The sequence below is a fragment of the Balaenoptera ricei genome, chromosome 2, assembly GCF_028023285.1.
Source record: "Balaenoptera ricei isolate mBalRic1 chromosome 2, mBalRic1.hap2, whole genome shotgun sequence".
Classification (NCBI taxonomy): Eukaryota; Metazoa; Chordata; class Mammalia; order Artiodactyla; family Balaenopteridae; genus Balaenoptera; species Balaenoptera ricei.
Genome location: NC_082640.1, coordinates 187,872,918 through 187,893,855, shown reverse-complemented (window position 1 = coordinate 187,893,855; position 20,938 = coordinate 187,872,918). Strand labels below are relative to the sequence as shown.

Here is a 20,938-nt window from a genome sequence, read left to right as displayed (position 1 = left end):
ATGGTAGAAAGAGGTCCAAATATAACAGAATTCACAGTAAATGAATATGGATTAAGCTCGTCTTTTCAAGCAGAGATTTCCACATAGCATGTAAACAACAAAGTCCACTTTTGAAACAAAACTGTGCCGAGTGTCTTAGTCAGCTCGGGGTCACTATAACAAAGCACCACAGACTGGGGGCTTCAAACAGCAGACATTTATGTCTCCCAGTCCTGGAGGCTGGAAGTCCCAGATCAAGGTGCCAGTGTGGCCAGGTCCTAATGAGGACCCTCTTCCTGGCTTGCAGACGGCCGCTGTGTCCTCACGTGGTAGGGAGAGCCATGGTCCCTCCCTCTTATCAGGACACTAATCCCATCATAGGACCCCACCCTCATGACCTCTTCTAACCTTAATCACCTGCCAATGGCCCCACCTCCAAATACCATCCCACTGGGGCAGGGCTTCAACAAATGGATTTGGACTGGGGGACACAGACATTCAGTCCACAGCGGAGGGTTGGAGAATAAAGGGTGGGAAAACATACACCAAAAACACACAAACCAAAGCAAAGCTGGTGGCACAATTCTATCAGGCAGAATGGAACGTAAGTTAAAAAGGATGACTAGTGATAAAGAGAAACACGGTGACAAAGGAACCAGGGAGACCGAACCTGTTACCAACTTGCCATGAAAATGTGCACGGCAAAGGTGACAGAAGTACAGGAAAGTGACACTGTGAGGTTGCCTGTGAGGTTCCAACAAATCACCTATGCCCAAAACCAATAGGTGGTTCAGCCAGCAGAATTAGTGGCAATGGCTTTCCCAAACCTGACACCTCCCCTCGATTCCCAGGACTTAGGAAGATGAGGGTGAGAAGCAGGCCTCCACACTTGGGCACGTCGCAGGGGATTCAAGACTATCAAAGACCAACTCTACAAACTTACAGAGAAAAAGCGAAGATCACAGACAAAGAAGCAGGGATCGGGCTGATGTGAAAACGTTAACAGCCACCCTGGATGCAAAAGCACCAAGCATGGGAGAGGCTGCAGGGCTTACTCGACGCAGCCCTGTTGGAAAACCGTGTGGCATCACCTGGAGAAGGTTTACAGCCCCTTACCAGTGCCCCAGCAGTTTTACTCCTGAGTACATACCCCAGGGAAACGCCTTTGCACGTGTGAGAGATGCACACACAGGAGCAGTCACAGCAGCGCAGCTCACGGTGGCAGTAATCTGGAAAATCCAAATATCCATCGATGGGGACGGGATGGGAGAGCGCGGAACAGTCACATAAGGGTCCTTCACTGGCACACAGAATGAATTACCAGACACGCGAAAGTATGGATGAATCTTAGCAAAACATGGAGTGAAACGTATCTCCAAAGAAGAATATATATAGCATGACACCCTTTCCATAACATTAAAAACAACTGAAACCAAAATATGCATTCAGAAATACATATCGATTTGATAAATCTGCACAAAATGGAAACAAAGGAAAGGCGCTCCCAGGACTCAGGGTGAAGGTGCCTCCCGTGAACGCGGCAGGGACAGGTGGGGGCCCTCGGTGAAATGCAGTCATTGTCGAGATTTCAGCTTTGGTTTGGGTGGTGGGTTTGCAGGTGCCTCCCTGATTTAAAGTAACAAATTGAAGAACTGACTGTGTAAATAACGACGTCCAGCGCGGACCAGTGAAGGGAGCATGTCATGAACCAAAGGTGACAATCCCTCCAGTTCTCTGCACTTGCTGTCCATTTAAAAACAAGAAGATTGTGGGTCTTCCCTGGTAGTCCAGTGGTTAAGACTCTGCGTTTCCAGGGTTCGATCTCTGGTCAGAGAAGATCCCACATGCCACATGGTGTGGCCAAAAAAAGAAGAAGATTGTGACCAGAATCCACACAGGATGCCTCCGAACTAATAAGAGAAAGACAATCGACTAGAAAAACAGAATATGCACAATTCACGGAAGAGGGACCACGAATGTTCCATGGAGATGTGAGATGATCAACCTCGTGAATAATCAAGGAAATGTGAAGGTAACTCGCTATCCCAGCCCCATCACATGGGTGAGACTAACACTACCACCTGCGTTAGGGGTGGAGAGACCGCAACGCTCATATTCTGCTAGTGAGAACGTAAGTGACGACAGATGCTTTAGAGGGAAAAAAAATACTGAAAAATCTAGTAAAGTTAAAAGGTGCTGCTCTTTTGGAGATATAAGTGGCCCCCGTTCCTTCACAGCAGAAGAATTTCATCTGGACACCCGGGCACCCTTTCCCTGTGGACCCACATGTCCAAATTCAGGACAGTGGGGTGTAAGCCAGGTGTCTTGTGCCAGCTTCTGAGAACCACGCAAAGAGATCCTACAAGCGTCCCCTTTCGAGGTCTTCAGCGCCCTGTCTGTGCCTCGGCTGAGAACCTGGACGGAGCATCAGGGCTCACAGAGGAGCCAAGAGGCGGGAGGCACGTGGGTCCCCAACGGACCGGGAGGGACCAGCAGCCTGGACAGCCTTCCAGACTCGCGTGGGAGTGACACAAACATCCGCGTCATCTAACCACCCTCTTCTCCAGTTTCGCGCCTCCCTGGGGGGACACAGACGAGTCCACAGTCAGGTCAGCAGGCCTTCCTCCGTGACCCAGCACCAGTGAGGAAGGAGTCCATTCCACGTTGACCACTGGGCTGATAGGCACGGGGCGACCCCCAAGCAAATTCCGACCCCCAAGCAAATTCCGGTCTGGTCACCATGAAGGAGTGGCCCCGGGGCAGCCACTGGGCGCCCACGGCAATGCCCTGCCCACAAACCCAGCAGGCGTCTTCCTCACCTGTCTTGACCTCCCTCCTCATCCGCCCAGCCCCCTCTCTGCCATTCCTCCCACCCCTCGGCTGTCCAAGCCCCCCCCCCCACCTGTGATGCTTAACTTGATGTGTCAAGCGGGCTGGGCCACAGGACGCCCAGGTAGCATGTGAGACTATTCCTGGGTGTGTCGGTGAGGGTGTAAGCAGATGGCCTTCCCCGTGCGGTGAGGGTGTAAGCAGATGGCCTTCCCCGTGCGGTGGGCCTCACCCAATCCTGGAGGCCTGGAGGGAGGAGGGGGGAAGGGGGGACGGGAGGTGGGTTCGCCTCTGCCTGAGCTGGGACGTCCATCCTCTCCTGCCCTCGGACATCCGCGCTCCTGCTTCATGGACCTTCGGACTCAGACTGAACGACAGCGCCGTTCTCCTGGTCCCCAGCCCGCAGCTGGCAGGTCGTGGGCCCGCTCGGCCTCCACGGTTGCATGAGCCAACCCCTCGTAAAGGGTCTCTTCTGTTCTGTATCTCTCCCACTGGCTCTGTCTCTCCACAGAACCCTGACCACTGCACCCCCTCCGGACCGCTGCCGTTCCGCTCTCAGCCCCCTGGTGCGACCCCACCTCCAGTTGTCTCCCTGGGAGACGTCTGCCCCGGGCGCCCTGCGTGCTGACCCAGCTGACACAGCTGAGCCCCCACCGCCAGTCTGAACCCCTCGGGCAGCGCCCAGCCTCAGACCCTCTGACTGAGGGGCCTTTTCCTTGGTCTTTCTCCGGTGAACCGGCAGTTACCTTTGTTTTTGCCACAGATTAAGCCACTCACGCTTCAGCCACGAGAGGCCGTGCAACACTGCGGTGTCCCATCCTTCCTCCACCTGGGCCATCGGCAAAAGGGTCCCCAGAGAGCAGACAATGTGGCAGCCATCCTAACAGGGGCGATGACGGTGGTGGCTTCTGTTCTGGGCTTGTCACTAACTGGGTCTCCACCGCGTTACTGGACAAAATGAATCGGATGATGTGAAGTTTAGCTATTACTTAATATGAGGGAGTTCAATTTTGCCAAGTTGGGTTTTTACTATGACGAAGCTATTTTCCTACAGAAAAAGTGAACGTGCTTTGGAACGGAAGAAGACGGGTCAGGAGTTCGAATGTGTTTTCGTCTTGAGGGACCGAGCTGCGTCGTGCAGGGGCGGACTCTGCCTGGTGCCACCACGGCAGGTGAGGTGCGTCTGAGCCCGCATTCCAGGAGGAGGAAGGGGGACGCGGAGGCCCCTCACTCTGGGGAGGAGGGCAAGGTCCTCGGCCTCAAACCCAGGGGCCTGGTCTCCCGCTGGCATCCCGGGCTGTCAGACCCCAGACCCAACGAGGCAGGTACCCCACCCCCAAGGCCGGCCCTCAGAACACGGCCGTCATGGAACCAGTTCTGGCCCAGGGCCCCGGAGGGGCGCACGCTGGGGGCTTCTGAGAGGGACTTCCTACCAAGAGGGGAAGCCCGAAAGGCGGAGCCCCCGCCCTCTCCTTCCCGAATTTGGATGCTGTTTTTGAGATGACAGGAGCTGTGAGCTGATGAGTGACGGGATGACACACGGGGACCAGCTGGGTGGCACTGCTGTCACTTCTGGCCATCACAGGCCACCTCAGGAAGCCAGGGAAGGGCAGGCTGGGACGTCCCCATCTTGTTCCCAAGGCAAACCCAGAGGGCAGACACCTCGGGCCACGAGCCAGACAACAGCGCCGGGCATGAAAACGGTGGGTGCCGGCCTGGGCCTCATTCGGAGGTCCTCAAAGTCGGGGGGCAGGGCACATGGCCCATTAAACCAAGTCAGGACCAGTGTCCCTGGCGCTGCAGGGCCGCGGAGGCCAGTGGAGGCAGAGGTGGGAGGCGCGGACCAGCGCTGAGGCCCAGGAGGACGGGTGAGCTTGCGGCTCCGTGAGCCCAGAGCCGTCCTCTCTGCCCTGGGAGTGCGACAAGTTCCCGCCTCTGACACCGGGACACGGGGCCTCACAGCCAAGCCAACCCCACAGCAACGGCCCCATCGCTAGTGGGAGACCCAAGGGCCAGCAAGGGGCTCCTCCGGGAAGTGGCAGGAACCCAAAACAGACCGCCGGCAGAGGGAGCGGAAGCCTAGGACCCCCGAGACCCACTCTCCCACGGGTCCTCCCTGCCGTCCCCGTCTGACTGCCCAGAGAGACCAGGTCAGGACAGAAGTGGACTGGCTCAGCCGCCCACCGTCACTCGCTCGCACCCCGCCCCTCAGACGCCCCTCCGCGGCTATCAAGAGACTGGACGCATCAAACAGGCAGAGCAGTGCCACGTTCCATACAAAACTGTAAACAAGAGTCTTTAAAATGACAGAGGCCTCCTTAGTCCCAAACTCTGAGCCAGAGGCCCCCACCCAGGGACCCCAGGGGACCAGACCTCCGCCCACTCTGTCCTCCCTTCCCACCCAGGCCCCCAGGAGGCGGCGGTGGGACCCTTCCCGCTCTGGCTCGGGCCGTACACAGCGGCGCCCACGCTGGGCGGACTGGCCGAGCAGCGGCTGAGGTCCGTGGTCCGAAGGATTCCTGAGATGAAGAAGCGGCCGGGGGGCCCCCGGGGTTCGGGCACTCTCCGCACCTGGCCCCGTTGGGAGCCCGCCCCCACCCCATCCCATGCAAACCGCGCGCCTGCCGCCACGCGTCTCAGCGCCCCGCGGCGGCCCCTGTCACGTGTCCAGGGCGTCTCGCGTGGGCGAGGGCCCGTGCGGGCGGCCCGGCTGGCCGTGCAGCGGCGCGTGCGGCGGCACCGAGTTGCGCTGGGGGGCTGGGGGCTGCAGCTCCAGAGCCAGCGCGGGCGGCGGGAAGTCGCGCACCTGGCGGCGGTACTCCAGGAAGGTGCAGGCCTTGGTGGCGAGCGCCACCACGTTCTTGCCCACGAAGATGGCCGAGACGCGGCTGTCGCGGAACAGAGCCATGTTGGCGGCGCGCGCCAGCACGGCCACCACGTTGACGGTGGCGAGGCTGAGCCCCGGGTAGAGCATCATCTTCTGCGGCGCGATGTGCTCGCCCTGCATGCTGACCTCGCTGAGCGCCACGCACGGCAGCACCAGCAGCAGCGTGTAGCAGTAGAAGAAGGTGAGGCCCTCGGCCCACAGGGGCAGCCCGGTGCGCGGCGGCTCCCACAGGTTGGCCTGCATGTCCAACAGGTCCAGCAGGTCCAGCGCCACCCAGAAGAGGCGGCCGCGCAGGTCCTCGCGCTTGCGGAAGGTGCGCACGTACTCCATGCGGTCGAGCGCCACGAGCAGCAGGAAGAGGCCGGGCACGCACACCGACAGCAGCAGCGTCAGCGCCTTGCGCGCCACCGGGTCGGCCGCGCTGCGCCGCGCCGCCTTGTAGTTCTGGAAGATGAAGTAGAGCTTGATCTCCAGCACGAAGATGTAGAGGAACCAGAGAATCATGGCGTAGCCGCGCTTGGCCGTGCGCACCTCGGCGCCTACCCACACGGCCACGTAGCGCAGCACCAGCAGGAAGCACACGTCGCCCACCAGCACGATGATGCACACGCCGATCTTGCGCGGGCCCTGGCTCTGCTCCACCAGGTACGCGTCCATGACCGCCATGCTGCCCACGACCACCAGCGTGGTCAGGCACACGTGGCGCCGGTCCGGGGGCGGCAGCACCATGGTCGGCCGCCGGGGCCCCGACCTGGGCGCGCGCGGCCCCACGCTAGGCGGGACGAGGCCCTGCGGCGGCGGCGGCGGCGGCGGCGCTCAGCCCTCGGGCATGGCGCGGGGCCTGTCCAGCCGCCCCGAGGGCGCCGCTGCTCCCGGCTGGCGAGCTCAGAATCTGAGGAGATCAGAGCAGATAGAGTCAGGATGCGGAGGGGGCGGCCTCTCCCACCCCGGCGACGTGCTTCCCGCGAGGGGCGCTGTCCCCGCTCGGGGCCCCGGGCCTCGGCCGCACGCACGCGCCCATGTGCGCACGGGGGGCCGCGAGCCAGAGCGGGGCCTCCAGGGGGCGCCGCAGCCCCAGCTGAGACCCGAGACCTCGTTCCCGCCACCGCCGGGGAGGAAATGGAACGGAAGTGGCTTCTCCCCGCCGCGCGCGCGTCCCCGGGGACCCGGAGGTTTGTCCCTGCTGGGCCCACGCCGCCGTCCCTCCGGCTCTGGCGGCCTGCGCCGCAGGCCCAGGGTTCCGTCCCATGGCCGTTCCCGCGGGAGCTCGGGCGTCCTCGCTCCCGGCGCCGCACTGGGCGGGAGGCGGGCCTGCGCTCTCCGCTCTGCGCGCTCAGGGAAGGCCGGAGGAGCCGGAGCTCTGGACAGGTTTCCTGATCCAGGACTGAGAGTCATCCAAGGCCTGCGGATTCCATCCCAAAAGCCTCTCCGTGCCTCCCAACCCCTGCCTCGCAGCCCCTGCATCTTCCCTCCCTGCCTGGGCAGACTCAGCCTCCCCTCCCGTCCACCGTTCACAGGGCGTGTGGACCAGTCTCTGCCCTGCTCCCACCGTGGCTCCCTACTGCCCTGGCTGCGTCTCCTGCCGTGTACATCCCCCCAGCCCCGGCGCCAGCTCGTCCACGCTGCCCTGCTCACCATGAAGGGGGGGGCCCCCTGCCACTCCCTGCCCCCTGCCCTTGGGGGCAATCTCAGGAAGCCTGCCCTCCGCTAACGCCCACCTGGACCTGCTCTGGGTTCCATGGCCCCCTGCGCCCCTCTCACACCCCTGGCACTGGCTGTCATGGCTGTGCTGGCCAGAGTCCCGCCGCGGGCTGCGGGTCGCCACACCTGTGCCCGCTGACACCTGGGGGACGATGGAGGCCCTGCGCCCTCACCCACCCGAAAGTCACTTGCAGGCTCACTCCCAGCCAGGCTCCCCATCCCTCCTGCCCCTCCCACAGCACCCCTGGCCCCAGGGCTCTGTCTACTGGCCTGTCTAGACAAGGACATAAAATTTAATGTCGCGTGTGACTGTGGAGCCAGTGCCCAGCCTGCCCCTGGTGACACCGCAGCCCCCACTGCCTGGGGAAGGAGGTCCCCTTGCAAGTCGGCACCTCCACCCCTGCCCTCACTGCAGTGCTGCCCCACCCAGCACCCACCTCCCAGGCGTCCCTGCCGCCACATCCAGGACCCCCAACCACTCTGAGCTCGGACGCGTCGAGTAGTAGGTGCTTCGGGAGGGTCATCGGCCTATTATGCCCCTGCCTCCACACTTTCATGAGCTCCTGCTCCCCACTCACACACCCACCCCGTGTCCACCCCCACTGGGTGGACACGCTTGACCCACGAAGCCCCCCCGCCACACACACACACACACACACACACACACACACACCTGGGCCTCCTATGGCTGCAGCAGCGGCCTGGGAATTTCCTTCATCCCAGCCCTTGGCCAACTAGCCAAACAGCCGCTGCACCGCTAACCCCTTCCTCCCCACCCATACCACGGCTCACTCACTCATCAAACATGCGCGGAGGGCTGAGGGTGCCGGGACAGACCCCGTCACAGAGGGAGCCCCGGCCCCTGCCCCAGGCAGCCAGCGCCAGGGCCTGGCCACCCCTCCCCCACACCCTGCCGGGCCTCTCCCTGGGGACTGGCCCTGCTGCCCTGGCCGTCCCGGGCCCGGCCCGGTGCCTCCTGCACGCCCCACTGCCCGGACCTCACAGACTCCGGAGCCTCCGGGCCCTTCACTGCCCGCCTCCTCCCCGGCGCCTCACACGCCCTCCCGCCCCTACCGTCCCTCAGTGCCCACACTGGTGGCAGGGGGAGAGAAAAGAGCCGCCCTCCCCCGGCCCCAGCCCGATCGGACAGAGGGCGGTGAAGGGGTTGGGCCGCTCCCCGCAGGCTGCGTCTCAGCTCCTCTGACCCCACCGCCCGCTCCCCCGCCAGGCCTCACCCCTGCAGCGCCGCCCCTGCATCCCGCCGCCCCTGCGGCCGGGGAGTCGGGGTTCACCGGGAGCCCCAGCCCGCGCACCCTGCCCGCGCGCCCTGCCCTCCCTTACCCGCCGCCGGCCAGATGCTGCGCCGCGCCGGGGTCGGCTCCGCGGAGCCTGTAGATGCGCGGGGCCGAGGCCGCGCTCTTCTGCGCTCAGCTGCGCCCGGAGCCCGCGCGCGCGCCCCGCCCCCGGCCTGAGGCCCCGCCCCGTGCTCCCAGCCGCCTGTGCCCGCCTGACGGAGATGGGGGTCCCCGCGCCCCCGCCCCCTCCGCAGCGCCGGTTGCCGGGGCGACGGCACTGCGCAGCAGCGGCCCCCGGGACCTGAGGCACTGGGCAGCCTGACGCCCCCAGGGTCCACGCGCAAGCCCGGGAAGTCTCCTCTCCACCGTCCTCACCCAACAGCCGGAGAATCGCCCCGCGGGCGCCTCAGTTCCGCTCACGTCCTGAAATTCCATGGCAGCCCGTACCCGGGCCGCCCACCAGGGTGACCCCGATCGCCTGCGACAGGCGGCCTGCGGGACCCTGTGCCTTACCCGCGGAGCTAGCCCCGACGTGGGGGCCGGGCTGCCCGCCGACTATCTGCAGGTGGCCCCCCGGGGACCTCGTTTGGGGACACGGCGCCGCGTCCCAGAGAAGCCCCGCATCCTGGGTTTCTCCAGCCTTCCCGGTTCTTATCTGAGGGCGGAGAGCAGGGCCACTGGGCAGCCCTCATCCTCTTCTCCAGCCACCCAGGGAGCATGCTAGGGTTTGGAGGCTCAGGCTTCCTTCCCCCCACCGGAGTCCCCACCCTGCCCTCACTGAGCACCGCCCCCAACATGCCAGCCATGCCCACCCCAGGATGGAGGAGCGGACCGCACCGGCTGCCTGCCTGCTGCCTCTGACAGGAGGAGACCAGGTCAGAGGGTGAAGGGACACCCCGGATCCCTCGCACCGGGTCGGCTTGCACCGAGGCCCCGCATGTGCCTGCTTCCACCCAGGTGGCCGAGTCTGTGCAGGCGATGGGATCCGCCGCCCTCCATCAGCACAGGGGGCCGGCCAGCGGTGCACCGGGGCCCGCAGGGAGTGAGGACAGCAGGCCGCCGCCCTGGGCCGTCCATAGAGGCACACGTGAGGTGCCGAGATGCTCTTGGGCTGGGCCCTCAGGATGGTTGACTGGGGGACACCAGCCCCCACAGCCACTCACACACTTGCCCTCACTGGGGGACACCAGCCCCCACAGCCACTCACACACTTGCCCTCACTGGGGGACACCAGCCCCCACAGCCACTCACACACTTGCCCTCACTGGGGGACACCAGCCCCCACAGCCACTCACACACTTGCCCTCACTGGGGGACACCAGCCCCCATAGCCACTCACACACTTGCCCTCACTGGGGGACACCAGCCCCCATAGCCACTCACACACTTGCTCTCACTGGGGGATACCAGCCCCCATAGCCACTCACACACTTGCTCTCACTGGAAGAAGTGTAGTCAGGACCCTAGAGCTGCCTCTGTGCCCAGGGAGGGGCCCCAGACCCAGGGATGGTTTACCTTCCCCAGGGAGGTCTCCAGGGACAATGGGCCTGGGTAGCAAGGCCACTTCCTGCAGCATGGAGGGAGGCAGGGAGGAGGCCCAGGGAGCGCAGGTTCCGTCTGGCCAGCGGGCACCACCAGCAACCGCCTGGCACAACCACCCTAGCAGGCCCAGGAGGCAGAGGAGGGCCAGAAGCACCTCCAGGGCCCCCTGAGCCCACACCACAGCCCACACGGCCTGCTCCCTCCCTCCACCCTCCGCTCTCAGGGAGGGGCTGCCCCCCAGGCGACCCTGCCCATCTCCTCCCTCCCTCTGCCCTCCCCACCTCACCCAAGGGCTGCTGGGAAGGCCCAATCTTTAACCCCCGTCCTGCTTGCCTGAGTCAGTGCTCTAAACACCACAAACCTCATCGCCACCCTGGCACCCAGTTCTTGCCTCTCAATCCCCATATTTGTGTGTCCACCCCGTTGGCGCCAGGCCCAGAGCCCTTGGGACGTGGGCTGGCTCCCTCTGGAGGATGTCATTAAATTAAGGGCCTGGAGATCTGGGACCATCCAGATTATCAGGTGGGCCATTGTCATCACAAGTGTCCTATTGGGAGGGAGGCAGGGGTGCAAACACGCACTGAGGAGGGTGGCGTGTGGGATCGCCGAGGGGGTCTCTGTGTGAGGACCGCCCCCCAGGAGACCGTCCTTCTGGAGCGATGTGTGAGGAAGTGACTGGGTGAATTGTCAGGGCACCTGTAGTTTACCCTAAATGGTCCACAATACAATGTACATTTATTTCTGCACGCACACTCACTTCAATAAAGAGAAACCAAATGTGGCAGGACAGTGAGAGTTGCCAAATCGAGACCAAGGATTTATATATATATATATATATATATATATATATATATATACACACACACACACACACACACACACACACACACATTTTTTTTGGGGGGGAGGCGCCACACGGCTTGTGGGATCTTAGTTCCCTGACCAGGGATTGAACCCAGGCCCTTGGCAGTGGGAGCGCAGAATCTTAACCACTGGATCGCCAGAGAAGTCCTGTTGTCTTTTTCTTTTACGTCTCCTGGGTTCCATTTTGGGTGAGATGGGATAAACCCTGTCTCATTCGCTGAGTGCAGCTATAAAAAGAAGGTAATGCATGAGGTACTGAGGACTCTGAAGACTGAGCAGTAACAGGCAGACTGGGGGGAGAACGAGAATGTGAAGCAGCACCAACCTGGTGGTGAGTTTCTGGATCTTCCCCCCATATCCCCAGGCTGGACTCTGCCTGGTCCAGAAGCCAGACATGGGGGCATGACAGGGACAGAGAGCTCCAGGAGGGGCCCCCTAATTCTGGCTCAGGGAGGGAAAGAAGAGAGACTGGGAGAAGAGAGATTGGGAGGGGGGGTTCTGTTTGCTGCTTTGGGGCCCCTGGGCAATCCCACCTCCACCCAGGCTGCAGTCAAGGCATCGGGGTTCACAGGCACCTTTTTAGGGAGAAGACCCTCCTCTCCAGTCAGAGGAGACATGGTCCCAGAGGGTGGGACCCAGTTGCCTTGAGCGGATGGGGAGAGCCAGGCCCTTCTCTCTTTCTCAAGATGCAGGCACAGTCAGGGGGAATGTGCAGGAGGGTGGGGTGACTAAAGCCCCCAAGTTCTGCCAGAGGGCTGGAAAGGGGAGCCCCAGCGAGCCAGAAAGTAACGGAGACATGCCGGAGGAGGGGCTCCAGAAGGCAACCCATGAAGTTGTTCATGACTTCCGGGCTCAACCCCAAGCCGTGTGTGCCCGGGTCCGATCCTAATTGTCACCCTGAGTCCGAGAACTGAAACACAGGACACAGCACTGCACAAGTCCCACACTGGCCACTGGGCAGTGCCCACACAGGACGGATTCAAATAACACTGCAAAGGCTTTGAAAACAGAACTGACATTGAAACCACTACCCACAGAAGGCTATTTGGAATTTTCTGCCTGAACCCAACTGGGTTGATTGCATGCTAAAACAAAAATATCACCATTCTCAATAGGATTTAAACAAGACCAGATATTCATAACGTAACGTTTGAATGTGCAGAATACAATCCAAAATTACTCTACATATGAAGAGCCAGGAAAATCCAACCCACAAGGGAAAAGAAAATCCAATGCCATCATGTCACAAATATTCTCAACAAAATATTAGCAGATAGAAGCAAGCAACATAAAAAATAAAAACAAAGAAATACCACAACCAAAGGGAGGTTATCTCAGGAAAACAAGACTGGTTCAACATGCGAAAATAAATCAGTGTGATCCACCATATTAATAATCTAAAGAAGAAACCATGTGATCATATCAATTCATGCATAGAAAGCATTTGACAGAATTCAATATCCATCCATGATAAATACTCTCAGCAAACTAGAAATAGGAGAAATTTTACTGAATTTAATAAAGGGTATCTAAAAAGAAAAAAAAGAGAGACAAAACAAAACTACAACTAACACGATAGTTAATAATGAAGGACTGGGTGTTTTGCCCTAAGATCAGAAACAAGGCAAAGATGTCCACTCTATCCATTACTATTCGCTATTGTACTGGCAGTCTTAGCCAATGCAATAAAATAAGAAAACCAAATAAATGACATAACAGAATAGAAGGGAAGAAATAAGACTCTCTCTATTCGTAGATGGCATGAAAGTCTATGTAGAAAATCCCAAAAGTTCTACCAAAAAAAAAATCTGAGTACTAATAAGTGAGGTTAGCAAGGTTGCAGGATACAAGATCAAAACAACTTCAATCCTGCTTCTACTGGAAGCAAACAACTGAAAACCAAAATTTTTAAAGCAATAATATTTACTTTAGCTCCCCCCAAAATTAAATACCTGGGTATAAATCTAACAAAACACATACCGGATTTATATGCGGAAAATGTCTGTTCAAATTTTTTACACATTTTTCCATTGCATTATGGTCCTTTTATTGTTGAGTTGTAAGAAGGAATTCTTTTTATGTTTTGGATACAAGTCTCTTACCAGATATGTAATTTGAAAATATTTTCTCCAATTCTGTGGGTTGTCTTTTCAATTTTTTTGATGGTGTCCTCTGAAGCTTAAAAACTTTTGATGACACGTGCCGCAACGAAGATCCCACGTACTGCAACTAAGACCCAGCGCAGCCAAAGTAAATAAATAAATAAATATTTAAAAAAAAAAAAAAAAACCTTTTGATGAAGTCCAGTTTATCTATCTCATCTTTTGTTGCTTGTGCTTTTGGTATCATATCTAAGAAGGTTTTGCCTAACCCTAGTCATAAAGATTTTCCCCCATGTTTTCTTCTAAGAGTTTTATAGGTTTAGGTTTTACATTTAGGTCTATGATCCATTTTTAGTTAAATTTTATGTATGCTGTAAGAAAGGGATCTGTTATGGGTTAAATTATGGTGCCCCAAAAGATATGCTGAAGTCCCAGTACCTGTGAGTGGGATCTTATTTGGAAATAGTCTTTGCAGATGTAATCAACTTAAATTGAGGTCATATTGGAGTAGGGTGGGCCCTAAATCCAATGACTAGTGTCCTTATAAGGAAAGAGAGATGTGAAGACACAGACACATACACAGAGGAAAGACGATCATGTGATGACAGAGGCAGCTCTTGGAGTGACGCAGCTGCAAACCAAGGAATGCCAAGGATTGCTGGCCACCACCAGGAGCAGGAGCAAATTCTCACTCAGAGTACCCAGAAGGAACCACCCCCGCCAACACCGTGATCTCAGACTTCTAGCCTGCAGAACTGTGAGAGAACAAATTTCTATTATAAGCCATCCAGTTTGTGGTCATTTATTACAGCAGCCCTAGGAAACTAATACAGGATCCAGTTTAATTCTTTTGCATATAAAAATTTCATTCTTTTGCATATCCAGTTGTCCCAGTACCATTTGTTGAAAAGACTTTCCTTTCCCACTGAATTGTCTTAGCACCCTTTCAAAAATCAATTGACCATAAATGTAAGGGTTTATTTCTGGATTCTCAATTCTGTTCCATTGGTCTATATGTCTACTCTTATTACAGTACCACACTGTCTTTTCTTTTTTTATATTTATTTATTTATTTTGGCTGCGCCAGGTCTTAGTTGTGGCACACAGGATCTTTAGTTGCGGCATGCAAACTCTTAGTTGCGGCATGTGGGGTCTAGTTCCCTGACCAGGGATTGAACCCGGGCCCCCTGCATTGGGAGAGCAGAGTCTTAGTCACTGGACTACCAGGGAAGTCCCGCACACTGTCTTTTTTTTTTTCAAATAATAATTTTATACATAATTTTAGGAGGTATGAATGTGATAAAGAATGCTTCGGGTGGGGTGTGCTACTTTATTATTTTTTTTAATATAAATTTATTTATTTATTTTTGGCTGTGTTGGGTCTTTGTTGCTGTGCGCGGGCTTTCTCTAGTTGTGGCGAGCGGGGGCTACTCTTGGTTGCGGTGCGTGGGCTTCTCATTGCAGTGGCTTCTCTTGTTGCGGAGCACGGGCTCCAGGCACGCGGGCTTCAGTAGTTGTGGTACGTGGGCTCAGTAGTTGTGGCTCGTGGGCTCTAGAGCACAGGCTCAGTAGTTGTGGCACACGGGCTTAGCTGCTCTGTGGCATGTGAGATCTTCCTGGACCAGGGCTCGAACCCGTGTCCCCTGCATTGGCAGGCAGATTCTTTTTTTTTTTTTAACATCTTTATTGGAGTATAATTGCTTTACAATGGTGTGTTACTTTCTGCTTTATAACTGCACACTGTCTTGATTACTGTAGCTTGTAGTAAGTTTTGAAATTGAGAAGTGTGAATCCTCCAACTATGTTCTTCTTTTTTGAGATTGTTTTGGCTATTCTGTATCCCGTGCATTTCCATATGATTTTAGGATCAGTTCGTCACTTTTGAAAAAAGCCGTCTGAGGTTTTGATAGGGACTGCATTGAATCTATAGATCAATTTGGTGATAAACATAAGATGTCTTTTCCATTTATTTAGACCTTCTTTAATTTCTTTCACCTGTGTTTTGTAGTATTCAGAGCACAAGTTTTACCCAACATTTGGTTAAATTTATTCCTAGTTTATTCTTTTTGATGCTGTTGTAAGTGAAATTGTTTTTCTTAACTTCATTTTTGGATTATTCACTGCTAGTGCATAGAAATACAATGGACTTTTGCATATTGATCTTGTGTCCTGCAGCCTTGCTGCACTCATTTATTAGTCCTAATATTTTTTTGTGGATTCCTCAGGATTTTCTATATACAAGTTCTTGTCATCTGCAAATATAGTTCTACTCCTTCATTTCCAACCTGGATGCATTTTTTTTTTTTTTACTTGCTTAATTGCCCTGGCTGGAACCTCCAAAATAATGTTGAATAGAAGAGACAACAGTAAACATCCTTGCCTTGTTCCTGATCTTGGGGGATAGCTTTCAATATTTCACCATTAAGTATTACGTCAACTGTGGAGTTTGGGTAGATTCCTTTCATCAGGTTGAGGAAGTTCCTTTCTATTCCTTGTTTGTTGAATGTGACCAATTAGCTCTAACTAAGGTGTGAAGGTGATTCAACAGAGAAGGGATAGTACTTTCACTAAATTGGACATCCATATGCAAACAAAAACAAAAACCCTCAACCTAAACCTCAAATCCCATACAAAAATTAACTCAAAATGGATCATATACCTAAATGTAAAACTATAAAACTTTTAGAAGGTAATGTAAAAGGAAATCTTCATGACCTGGTGCTGGTCAAAAACAAAGAAACAAACATGACACCAAAAGCACAATCCATAAACAATAAATTGATAAACTGGACTTCATCAAAATCAAAAACTTTTGCTCTGTAAAATTCAAGTTTCAAGGAACAGTTAATTCCTACCTTAACAAGTTTTTCCAGAAAATAGGTGGCAAAGGCTGTGATGAGGCCAATGTAATCTTGATTCCAAAACATAATAAGGAAAATATGAAGAAAAAAAAGAAGAAAATTATAGACCTGTTTCACTTCAAGCATAGATATGAATGTTCTAAATAAAATTTTAGCTAACCAAAACCAACTGTATATTTAAAAGTTATAGTATCATGATCAAATAGGACTTCTCACAGGAATGCAAGGATGGTCTGACTTGGGAAAGGGTGTTGATGTGTTAATATAATGTAATTCATTACAATAAAGTAAAGGAGGGGCTTCCCTGGTGGCGCAGTGGTTGAGAATCTGCCTGCCAATGCAGGGGACACGGGTTCGAGCCCTGGTCTGGGAAGATCCCACATGCCGCGGAGCAACTAAGCCCGTGAGCCACAACTACTGAGCCTGCGCGTCTGGAGCCTGTGTTCCGCAACGGGAGAGGCCGCGACAGTGAGAGGCCCGCGCACCGCAATGAAGAGTGGCCCCCGCTCGCCGCAACTGGAGAAAGCCCTCGCACAGAAATGAAGACCCAACACAGCCAAAAATAAATAAATAAATAAATAAATTTATTAAAAAAAAAAAAAAAAAAAGTAAAGGAGAAAATCATATGATTGTCTTGATTAATAAAGACAAAGCACTTAATAGTGATGATTCTAAAAAAGCTCCTAGGAAAATAAGAATGGAAGGAAACTTTCTAAAAGCTATAAAGAGTTGGGACTTCCCTGGTGGTCCAGTGGTAAAGAATCCACCTTACAATGCAGGGGACGTGGGTTCAATCCCTGGTCAGGGAACTAGGATCCCACGTGCCGCGAGGCAACTAAGCCCGCGCGTCACAACTACTGAGCTCGCGCACCTCAACTAGAGCCCGCGTGCCACAAACTACAGAGCCCATGCACCCTGGAGCCTGTGCGCCACAACTAGAGAAGAGAGAAACCCACGCACGGCAACAAAGAGCCTGCACGCCACAACGAAAGACCCTGCATGCCGCAACTAAGACCCAACAAGCCAAAAATAAAAATAAGATAAATAAATAATAAATAAATCTTTTAAAAAAAAAGCTATAAAAAGTTATATACCAAAAGAGCACAGCAAGCACCGTACTTAATGGAGAACCTCAGCCACATGCCCCTGAAGACTGAGAATCAGGATCACCACCTCGGATTGGTAAGCGTTAGCAAGACGGCCAAAATGAAACTACCATCATCACAGTATCTTTCTACACCAGCAACAGTAGGCAGTAAATCTCTTCATATAGAACCCCTACCGGTTCTGCTCCTGTGGTTGGACCCTGATGAAACACACGGTGATAAAAGCAGCGTAGTATTGGTACATGAACTGACCAGTGGAACAGAAGGGAGGTCAGGATGGACGGGAGCTGAATATGGAGAAGGCCCAGATCAACGAGGACAGGATACATCTGTGTGTAGACGGTGTTGGAAACTGGCTCACCACATGGAAGAGACCTGGATTCCTGCCTGACGCCACACACAGAGGTGGACTCTGACGGAAGGAAATGTAGGAGAATATGATACAAGAGAGGGAAGCACGTCTTCAAATGTTAATTGTAAAAAGCAAGAGGCAAAAACATGATGAATTCAATTAAAACAAACTTTAAATTTTCTATTCAACAAAGGGAAACCATGAGCAAATTTTTAGACAGATGACAGAATGCAGAAGATATTTATAATATGTAAAACCAATGAAGGATTCATATCTCGAATTTTCAAGGAACTTCTGCAAAGCAATTTTTGAAAGTCAGCAGCCCCCAAACACCAACGATTAAAGGATATGACCAGCCAGTTGCAGAAGAGGAAGGCCCCAAAACTAAGCAAGTGCATGAAAAGATAGTCAAATTCAATGATCAGACAAATGTCAAGTAAACTGGGAGACCACTTAATGCCTATTCAACTGGCAAACCTGCAGAAGCTAGGACATGCTGAGGGAGGGTCACAGGGACCGAGGATGTAGGAACTGGTGGGACCGTGGACTGGAACATCCAACCGACCAACTGGAGAACTCACTGGTCTGCTCCAGGTGTGCACCCCAAAGCCCGGCTCCCACAGGTCCACCCAAGAGCAGGGGCTTTCGTGAGGCAGCCAGGATGTCCACGTGTAGGAAATGGTAAATGTAGTGAATCTGGGACCTTATCCGCTGGGCAGAAGCAGTGAAGAGCTGTACACACAGCTTCGAGGATGGAGCTTTAAAAACACAATACAGGGAATTCCCTGGCGGTCCAGTGGTTAGGACTCCGGACTTTCACTCCTGAGGGCACGGGTTCAATCCCTGTTCAGGGAACTAAGATCCCACAAGCCACTCGACAAAAAAATATAAAGTAAAATAAATAAAATACAATAAAACACAATACAAAGTGGAAAGAAACAGAATAGGGAAACACAAAGACTTGAGTTGATTAGGGCCACAGTTCCCAAACTGTGTGCTGAGGCACCCCAGGGTGCTACAGTGAATTCTCAGGGCCACTACAGGGTATTTTTCATTTTTGAGGGAAACACGGGATACAGAGCATGCCAGACACGTTGTGAATAATTCGACTGAACTCAGAGTTTCCATATTGGATCGCACTGCTTTCCTTTCTAAGATATCTCTTTGCAAAGCTGGTTAAACAGCAGTTGCTGAAATAAAAAAGCAAACACCAGGCAAAAATCCACATGGATCAGGTAATGCAGGTGGCAGTGTCCAATCTGATTAAGGTTTGAAAAGGTGTGTAGAGTCTTAACAGTTTCAGATATCCTATTAATAAGTAATCGTAGTTTCTAAGGATTAAGGTTTTTTTCAATTTATGTGTTGTTGGTTCGTTTGGGGTTTTGGGTTTGTTTTCTAAACTGCTACTAAGTTGGTAGTACCTAAATACTTATTAAGCTCTTTGGCCACAATACACAGAAGTGTTAGGTATTTCTTTGGACCAAGAGGTGCTATGAAAAAAATTACTGAGCCATTGCAAGCGCCATGAGCTGAGAAAGTGCAGGAACAGTGAGTTAGGGCAATGCTAGCTGCCAAAACAATCAGACCCAAGAAACAACTTTAGGGGGAGCTAACAGTCACTGCTACCTTCCTCCCAAGGGAGACAAGCCAGGGTGCCCCATCTGGTCCCTGCCCCTGGCTCACCTCCCAGGGGCTCTGCGGGCTGCACGGCTGTCTCCATCAAGCCATGCCCGGCTCTTGATGACCCAGAGATCCTCTAAAACTAAACTAAAGAGAGGAACGCCTGCACACCCACGTTCATCGTAGCGTTCTTCACAACAGCCAAGAGCTGCAAGCAACCCAAATGTCCACTGAAAGCTGAGGGGGTAAGCCTATCGAGGTCTATCCATAAATGGAATATTACTCAGCCTTAAAAAGGCAGGAAATCCTGACGCCTGCTACAACATGGACGAACCTCGAGGACTTTACACTGAGTGAAATAAGGCAGTCACAAAAGGACAGATCCTGTGTGAGTCCACTCATATGAGGTCCCTAGAAGGTCAGATTCACAGAAACAGAAAGGATGGTGGGGGCCCGGGGCTGGGGGAGGGGGAATTAGTGTTTAGTGGGGACAGAGTTTCTGTGCTGCAAGATGTAAGAAGTTCTGGAGATCTGTAGCACAACTGTGTAACTATCTTAACACTGTTGAACTGTACACTTAAAAATGGCTAAGATGGCAGAAAAAAGAATGAAATCATGCCATTTTCAGGAACATGGATGCAACTAGAGATCATCATACTAACTGACGTAAGTCAGACAAAGAGAAATATTACACGATATCATTTATATGTGGAATCTAAAAAATAATACAGATGAATTTATTTACAAAACAGAAACAGACTCACAAACATAGGAAACAAACTTACGGTTACCAAAGGGGAAAGGGGGTGGGGAAGGATAAATTAGGAGCATGGGATTCATAGATACAGTCTACTATACATAAAATAGATAACAAGGATTTTTTTTTTTTGTGTTTGACAAATTTATTTAACCATGAAATGACCACCCCAGTCTAGATAAAAGGCAACAAGGATTTACTGTATAGCACAGGGCACTATATTCAATACGTTGTAATAACCTATAATGGAAAAGAATCTGAAAAAAAAAATATATATATATATATATGTGAATCACTTTGCTGTATACACAAAACTAACACAGTATTGTAAATCAACTGTATTTCAATTTTTAAAAAATGGTTAAGATGGCAAACTTAATGTTATGTGTTTTTTACCACAATTTTAAAAAATTGTCCCTAAAAGGGAAGGAAAAAACTTGGGAATTGTAAATAAAGACGGTAAGAAGAAAAACAACTTAAAAGAGGAGCCACCAGCTCACAAGCCCCACAGCCAAGAGAGCAACAGATCCCAGGCCCCAAATCTACCAGAGTCCACCAGGCCCCAGCCCAACACCCCTCACCCGCCTTCTCGCTGAACCCCAGAAGCTCTCCCGCCAGGGGCAGACGGGGCCTTTTGGAACGAAGACAGGACCTGGCCCTGAACGGTGCCCTGACCCCGCTCAGAAGAAACTCCGAAGTCCTGACCTGGGGCACAAAAGCCTGCAGCCCCTGCCCCTCTGCAACCCCACCTCTGAGCTCATGTCCTACCCCCTCCCAGACTCCCCCCATGCAGCCCCCGCATAAGCACCCCATTTCCTTTGCCTGGACCACCCTCCTGGGTGGGACACTCAGCACCCTCTCCTCCCCTCCTTTACCGTCTGGGCAGGCGTCCTCTGACCACCACCCTCTGTCACCTCGCGCCCCGACCCCGCACGGCCAGGGCCATCGCCCCCTGATGCATATTCGTTTATGGTGTTTGCTCTCCCCCAGACCCTGCCCCCAGCCCCGGGGCTGGCACACGTTGGGCACCTCGGGAATCCTGG

General features: G+C 53.7%; 1 protein-coding gene across 3 annotated transcripts; it reads right to left on the bottom strand.

The window, feature by feature from the left end:
• Positions 1 to 5,074: 5,074 nt before the first annotated feature.
• Positions 5,075 to 9,371, bottom strand: TMEM121 (transmembrane protein 121). 3 transcript variants are annotated; one of them, XM_059915888.1, is made up of 2 exons: positions 9,205 to 9,371; positions 5,075 to 6,587 (listed from the first exon to the last, which is right to left on the bottom strand). In XM_059915888.1, the coding sequence occupies exon 2, from the start codon at positions 6,422 to 6,424 to the stop codon at positions 5,468 to 5,470; it is 957 nt and encodes a 318-aa protein (XP_059771871.1). In that variant the 5' UTR covers positions 6,425 to 6,587; positions 9,205 to 9,371; the 3' UTR covers positions 5,075 to 5,467. The 3 variants fall into 3 exon arrangements, with proteins under 3 accessions (XP_059771871.1, XP_059771869.1, XP_059771870.1); XM_059915886.1 differs by lacking the exon at positions 9,205 to 9,371 and adding an exon at positions 8,738 to 8,834; XM_059915887.1 differs by lacking the exon at positions 9,205 to 9,371 and adding an exon at positions 8,632 to 8,661.
• Positions 9,372 to 20,938: the final 11,567 nt, after the last annotated feature.